Raw genomic sequence first — 7,473 nt, 5'->3', positions numbered from 1 at the left:
CTCTGCCCCCCGTGACCCTCCATGGCTGCAGGGCACAGCCTGCCCTCTCCCCAGGGGCTGATGGGAACCTCTGCTCCAGCACAATGCCTCCCCTGCCTTCCGCACTGACCTGGGGGTCTGCCTGGGCGTCTGTCCCACACCCCACTCCTCTCTCCACTGCCGCCGGCTTGTTTTTCCCCCTCTGAAGTACGTTAATCACAGAAGCGCCAATAGGCTTGGCCCTGGCCAGAGGCGGCTCTGACCTGGAGCCAGGGGAGCTTCGAGCAGCCTCTCACAGGAGCCACCCCTGTGGCCCATTCCCCCCAACCAAAACCCACCACACAAACCCAGCACAGTGTTTGTAAAAGCCATACCCTGCATCAAGATTTAAATACATTTGGGATCTTTCCTTTTTATGCTTATGCAATCAGGGTTCTGGGAGGAGTATGTGAAGCTTGTCCTAAATTTTCTTTCTCTTCCAGTTTACTGCAGCTCCAGTGGAAGCAGGATTTAGACAAAGGGTTAGAGCTCATAAGCAAGGCCATTGAAATCGATAACAAATGTGATTTCGCATACGAAACCATGGGAACGATTGAAGTGCAAAGGTAACGTGGAATTGCTGTGTTGAATTCTTACTTAATTTGGAAAGTACAGTAATGATTTAGATTTCTTTACGAATCTTAAGTGTTTCTTAAGATCTTCTCCCCAGTGCTGGGCAAGGCCAGCTCTTGCGAGGAGTCCCAGTTCCGTTCTGTAACTCTTGGGTAAAGCCTTCCCTTCTGTATTCCGTAAATACACCTTACAGTATGACAGATGCCTGTGTTCACCAGTTTCATACTTAGTGGACAGCACGCAGATGAGTCTGTGCGTGTTTAAATACACTCCTCCTGCATTTAAAGCGACCTCCCTAATCGTTACGAGGCTCTCTGTGTATCCAGCATAGGGCTTAAACGTAACCCGGGACCGTTTGCTCTGCGGATCCTGAGCTGGGCTCTCGAGCCTGACGGTTGGGGTTTAGTTCCACCAGGACTGCAGTTGGCAGGTTCACAGGGTAAGAGGAAAGACTAAGGCACAATTCCGTAACAGTGCATCCTACGACCCCTCTGCAGGTTTTGGGCTGTAGCCGAGAGCGTAGTTGAGTCTGGTTTTGGTTTACATGTCTGGCCGTCAAAAGGCTGGGCAAAGAAGCTGTTGCCATAAAACCTTGGGAAGCCTTTCCTGTGAGGATCATGGTAGCTTTGTCTGTGCTAGCTTTCCTCTTCCGTGTACGAATGCTTTTCAAGGGAGAGTCTCCTGGTTGTCCCAGCATTGTCGCTGCGGCACACGCGGTGTCCTGCGGAGGTCACTGCGTCCCCCGCTGCCACCCCCCTGGGCTCTCGGGAGGAAGGCAGCTCAACAGCTGGCCTAGTCGCTGGGGCTTGGTACCAACTCGCGGTTTGCTCATCGTCGCAAGTTCTCATGGTGGTTCCTCCCAGAGTCCTTTGAGGCTCTCGGCAGCAGAGATCGTAAATCCTGAAGGAAAAACGATGCTGGAATGATTGCTTTGCCAGCCTTGACTGCACTACCTTTTGGTTTGTTTCAGAGGTAATCTGGACAAAGCCATTGAAATGTTCAACAAAGCTATCAACCTGGCCAAATCTGAAATGGAGATGGCCCACCTCTACTCCCTCTGCGATGCTGCCTATGCCCAGACAGAAGTGGCAAAGAAGTACGGATTGAAACCGCCAACGCTGTAAAGGAGCGAGGAGGAAATGACCTTCCAAAGTGAAGTTGCCCACTTCAGCCAGCCCTAAAGACGCTGTTGCGGACCATGTTGAATGGTGGAACTTAGTTTTTTCCCGTTCGTGGTGTTGTCTTTGCTACATCTGTTCAATGTTTAGGTGTTGTGGGAGTGGTTGTTCCAGGAAGTCCGCGGTGTCGCACCTTGTTCCTTCCGCAGCGAGAACCTCAGAGCGCGTCAAGGGTAATACAGCTGCAGGGGAACAGAAGGGAGATACTTCGGTCGTGCAAATAAAAACTTCACGCTGGTTCATTTCGGGTGATTATGTTGTGGGCGATTTTTGCTTTATCAAACGATACTACCGCATGTGGGGTTTCTTCCTGTTGATTTTAAAGGTAATACTAGTCAGTGCTGTAAAATAGGTTTCTTTTTTATATGCAGTTGATCCTCCAGGGTTGATTTTAATTTTGCAAAAAGGAAAATAATTTTCAAACTGTTTAATAATAGAGGGTTGGGGTTTTTTTTAAAGTCAGTAGATGTGGAGAGAATTCCTGTAAATACATGCAAGCATGCACAATCTTCCCTGAAAGCCCCCCCCACCCTCTGCATAATTTACTTAGAAATAGCCCTGTGGCAGCTATTAGGGAATTAACTTGGTAGCCCTCATCCTCGCCCCAGAAAGCCCCGGCGTGCCGTGCGGCAGAGCTAGCGGGAAGGTTGGCCGGGGAAGGAGGTCGGGTGACACCGCTTGAGCGCAGCAGTCCTTCCTCGAATGTCACAGGAAATTGTTCTGCAGGGTTCAGAGGCACTCTGAAGAACAGACAGCAGTGCTGGGCGTAGAGCTGCCAAGGTAAGGTCGTGCTTGCATACAGGCTTTGTCGTCTCCCGCTTAACCCCAACAGCTAACAGACTGTCCGAATTCTCTTCAGTCTCCGGAGGCTGCTGCTGCCGGTCTGCTCCGTGCAATAGCCCCTGGGCAGGGATTAAGTGAGAAGGAGCAAAGCATAGGCTACACCTTCAGGTAATGGATTTAGAATCTGTACTGGTCTCCCTGTTCTTTAGACCCTTCTTGTCTGAGATGAGAAATGCTGTAGGAAGGAAGCAGCTGCTCCGTAAATAGCGGGTTGGTGAATTATTAAATACCGGTACGAGCCGTACCCTCTGGCTAGGGACGTCGGAGAGGGCTCTTGCTTTGGATTGATCTTTCTGGTATGGGAGCCAGTCCATCCTGACTGGCCCTGGATTGATGTGGCTGGATAAACCTCACGCAAATGCGTAACTGATGCCGCTTAATTTCAGATACGCTAGTTTGGGCTCCTTCCCCTCTGAAATCACAGCTCTGCTTGTGCTGAACTGTCTGAGGTGTTTCATCCCCTAAAGAAAGGAACGGCGCTGGGCTCAAGCTGTCTGTTCTCCAGTTGTGTCCCTGTACAGCCGCAGCTTGTCCTTCCTTTCCCAGCAGCTGCGAACGGAGGGGGTGGAGAGTAGGCTGAAGGTGTAGTGGCTGTGTTGTAGCTAGCTTGGTAGGTGGGCTGAAATCGGTGCTGGTGTGGCGTCGAAGGCCTCGAACGCGGTGGCAGCCTCCGAGGGTGGTGCGCATAACCAGCATCGGACGCCTTCTGGCACTTCCCGTCTCTGCGTCCGCTACCCGAGAACAACTCCATGCCAGGCTGACTGCTGCGGCCAGTTCTCCGGAGGAGTTTTTATTCGCATGGCCTTACTCACGTTGGCGTTTTCCCCTCCACCCCACCTGTGCCCCATTCCCCAGCCAGTTAAGGGAAAACCGCATGTGCTCTCAAAGACCAGCATTCCAAACCATCACAGACGTTTGCCTGTCCGGGAACTAGCCGGGAACTGCACTGAAAGGATGCATTGTCTGTAATTTTTTTGTAAATGACGTATCACCTGTAAACTGAAAAAATAAATACTACCTTCGAGTACCTCTCTCTGCCATGTATAAGGACAGGTTTTGCTGAGAGCGTTCTCGCCAGCGCTGCGCTCTGGGCCGAGCCGAGGTGGCACTAAGGACCGACCCCCTGTCATCTGCTCTCACTTGAACCTTTTAAGAAAAAATGAGGAGGAGCCGTGGAATTCACAAGTCTTATCTCCGATGGCGTCCATCGCCCACAGAGGTATGACCTCGAGAGCTAAGATTGCAGGGGGAAGGAAATCCAGCCAGGGAAGCTGGGAGTCTGAGTAGCTGACAGCCTGCTGCGTGCCTGCAGGTGGGTCCCTTCAGTGAAAGGGGTTTATAGTAATTTTGAAGTGGCTGATACAGTGGAGGTTTTGCTTCAAGCCGGGTATGCGTGTGAGCTTTGAGAGAAGCGTTCTTTGCTAGGGAGCAGGAGCTGAAGTGAAACAAGCGTTATTGCTACTTAAAAATCTCTTTAAATAACGTAGGAAACTAGTACTGAAGGCTGGGATAAACCTGGCTTCTCCCTGGGACTCTGGGAAGTTGCTTCTGCGCACAGTGGCCTTGTGTCTGACCTGGGATCATGTGAAACCCCCGTTGTTCGTGCTAGAGGCGAGTTTGCCCCAAGGGAGGTGAGAAGCTGTCACTTGAGTTACTGGGACCTACCCGCCGGAGCTGTGCTGTAACTTAACTCTGGAACTGCCAGGAGCAGCTCTGATGCAGCTTTAGGCAGCTTCCCAGAGAATCGGGAGATTCTCGGAGAATCCTGGTGTGTATGTGTAGTACGGATACTTAAAGTGCCCATTGGCTACCAACACGGAGACAGAGTACTGACTGCTTGAAGTATTACTTAGCTGAGAACTGATTGTGTACTTTTTTCACTGAAACCCCCCAAAAATCCAGTCCCATTGGTATTGCTTCTGCGCGGATCCCCCTGGAGACCCCCAAAACCACCTACTGTAGCAAGGTGCTTAGAGGCTGTCCTGACAGACTGGAGGGGGCTGAGCTCACCCAAGTGGCTCGCTACAGATCTGTTCTCCATTTGGGATTCCAGGGCCACGGATTCAGTTGTCTGTTGCAGGTTGCACTCGGCATTTCTGCAGCTGTCAGCAGGTGAGAACCCTGCAGTGCTTGAATCCCCCACAGGCAGTCCCTAGTTCCTGCCCTGCTGCGTGTCACAGTAGCGGAGGGGAGGGGAAGGCAGGCAGAACGCTTTAGGGAAACTGATGTCTCGTAGTTGCGGTGACGTAGAATTTGGAGCCCAGCAACAGCCAGGGGGGATGCTGGCTACTGAGCATGGGGGAGGCACTAATCGAATGCAGGAGCCTGGGATCAGGTGGTAAACTGTGACTCCTTTTATATTTATTTTTCAAGAAATAAATCTCCATTTCACCCGATGCTCTGTGGCCTCTTTCCTAAGAGCGTTGTAGTACCCCCTGTATGTCAAATCCCAGCAAAAAGTGCAGTCCAAACCGGCTGCTGGAGCAGGTAACGCCACCGCGTGGAACGGCGTGGCCTGCCTTTTGAGGGGAAGATGCCTCAGGCTTGGCCTTATTTCACCATTAGTTTTCCTCTATAAACATGTAGCCTGTTCCAGAGAAGCCAAAGGAACAGGCAACACAAAACAGCAGCTGTGGGAAGAGCAGGGGGGCTGAACAGGAATGAAAAGGTGGTTTGGGGCAGAAGTGGTGGTTAGCTAGAGCAGGACTCTCCCTCCTCCCATTCTTGCATTTTGAAATCTCTTTCAGCCTTACTGCTGTATCACTTTTGCTGCTGGAAAACTAGAAGCGGGGTGGTAAAGGCTGGATAGAGGTGCTGCCTTTTTTTTTTTTTTTCCAAGAGGGGGAAAAAAAAAAAAAAAGGACTATTTGCAAATTGTTCTCTCTCTGCATTAGAAGCATTGAGGTGTCTTCCATGCAAGAAAAGGAAAAACCCAACGGAGCTGTACAGTGGTCGGCTGGTTTGTGTATTTTAAAGCCATCTTTAAGAGCTCGAGTCCCTTCAGCAAGACCAAGGAGCTAAGGAGCCACGTTTCCCAGGCAGCTGATGGGAGTTGGCCTGTGGCAGCAGTAACACTGCAGCACTGAGCAGTTGTCTCTGCCCTCAGGAAGGCCGTGGGCAGTGAGGCTGTGTCCATGCACCGCCCTGCTCCCAGCCCTGCTCCCGGGCTCCCCTCGGCCTTCCCAGGCGCAGGCTGCAGGGCAGCAGAACTACGGCCCACTCAGGCGTTGTACATGGAGCACTGGCGTGGCAAGACGTGAACTGCTCCAACAGTAACTCGCATCGCTCCAGCAACGAACGGGTGTGGCAACAAGAAGAATCTCATACGCGTATTCCAGCCGCACGCGCGAACCGAAGCCTGTTGCAGGTTGTTCTGCAGCAGCAGTTCTGTCTGGCAGGTTCCTGCACTGTCCCCATGGCGTGCAGAGCAGAGTTTTGCTCAGTGTGTTAGAGGTTAAGCTTCCCAGATTAGAAGCTGGGCATTCAAGGAACTTCCTTGAGGCACGTACAACTAAGAAGGGCGGAAGGTGGAAGAATCCTACTTCCAGGTGACCTGACAGTTCCCTGAGAAATCTGTAATACCAAACCTGGCTTCAGTGGCTTTCCAGAGGACGAGGCTCCCTTTTCCATGTTATACAAAAAGGCCCCCGAAAGGTGACGAAAGCAGCGAGTGACAAGTAAAAAGCACCGTTAACTACTACGGTGTCGAACTGCTTTTGCCTCCGTCCATCCCGGCTGTAAAACACTGAAGCGTGAGAGGAGATAGAAAAGTTGTATTTGAATCAATTTTAGAATAACACTACCTACTTCTTGTTTAGGTTTTTTTTAAGAAACAGGCACATTTAGCAGTAGATTGTGGAGGATCCAGTACGGGAATCCTTCCGAAGGTGAAAGCAGCAGCCGTGGTGCTGACAGGTCCTTCCCCATTCAGCCAGCTTCACTCTTTCACCTCCACGCCGTAGAGATCGCAACGCTTCTGGCTTAAAATAGGAATCTGTTGACGGATTTCTGAGAGTTTCTTCAGATCTGTGGAGGGGAAGAAAGCTGTTGGAACAGCAGCCAACACTGACAGCTCCTGGACTTGTTCTGAGGTAAGGCTGGGAATATGCAGCTTTCACGGAGAACGGGTGAAGCTTGCCTAAGGTGGCAGCTTCCTGGCATGGGAAACTGGGAGAGCAGTCACATGTTGCTTGTTTTCACTTTGATCGAGCAAGGGTGGCGAAGGGATGGGAACCTCTGCGAGCCCACAGACAAAAACCTGTCTCCCTGGAGTCTCGTGGCCCGTGCTCAAGAACGCAAGCAGGAACACCCCGCTCTGCCCTTACCTATGTCGGTGTAGAGAACGGTTTCCTCAGCCCCAGCTTTGGCTATGACTTCACCCCTGCAAGGTTAAGCACATTTGTTCACAGCATTAACACGAAGGGCTCAAGGCATCAGCCCAGTTGCTGCTGTTTGTAGCAAAGGGAGTTCCTGCCCCCCGTGGCTACAGCTGTAAAGGTGGGGCTGTCCTAAAAATAGCATTGTAACTCATACCTCTGGCGTGACAGAAATGGCTTCCATACTCTGTGTGTGCCACACTTTGTATCTGACATACACGTACACGAGTATGTTTCTGAAGATCAAGAATCGTGGTATGAGCAGCTGAGAGAACCAGCACATGTAAGCGTGCGGTTTACCCTGCGGGGAAAGCAACAGCTTCACTAGGGACAGCCATTCATGGCAAGGCCTAACTCTCGCGCCTTTTGGATCCTCCTGGCTTTCGGCAGGAGCACCCTTCCTCTGCCTGAGCTGCTGCACGTGATGTACCGTCTCTGCCGGTACTCACTCACTGCTTTCATCACGTAAAGGGAAAAGCTCTAGC

The 7,473-nt window shown here is 51.4% G+C and overlaps 2 protein-coding genes across 2 annotated transcripts in view; one reads left to right on the top strand and one right to left on the bottom strand.

Moving 5' to 3' along the window:
- Positions 1-2,006, top strand: part of LOC104509809 (mitochondrial import receptor subunit TOM70-like) — a 3,219-nt gene extending 1,213 nt beyond the window's left edge. Inside the window, exons 2-3 of the mRNA XM_010151870.1 lie at positions 462-584; positions 1,562-2,006. Of these exons, the coding sequence (XP_010150172.1) occupies positions 462-584; positions 1,562-1,715 (277 nt within the window). The 3' untranslated portion in view covers positions 1,716-2,006. The remainder of the gene's footprint in view (positions 1-461; positions 585-1,561) is intronic.
- A 4,516-nt stretch (positions 2,007-6,522) lies between these two features.
- The window catches only part of NIT2 (nitrilase family, member 2), a 7,632-nt gene continuing 6,681 nt past the window's right edge, over positions 6,523-7,473 (bottom strand). Inside the window, exons 8-9 of the mRNA XM_010151869.1 lie at positions 6,938-6,993; positions 6,523-6,638 (exon numbers count right to left, since the gene is read on the bottom strand). Coding sequence (XP_010150171.1) covers positions 6,550-6,638; positions 6,938-6,993 — 145 coding nt within the window. The 3' untranslated portion in view covers positions 6,523-6,549. The remainder of the gene's footprint in view (positions 6,639-6,937; positions 6,994-7,473) is intronic.

This window comes from Eurypyga helias, unplaced genomic scaffold (assembly GCF_000690775.1).
Source record: "Eurypyga helias isolate BGI_N326 unplaced genomic scaffold, ASM69077v1 scaffold17245, whole genome shotgun sequence".
Taxonomy (NCBI): Eukaryota; Metazoa; Chordata; class Aves; order Eurypygiformes; family Eurypygidae; genus Eurypyga; species Eurypyga helias.
This window is presented reverse-complemented; position numbering and strand designations above follow the sequence as displayed.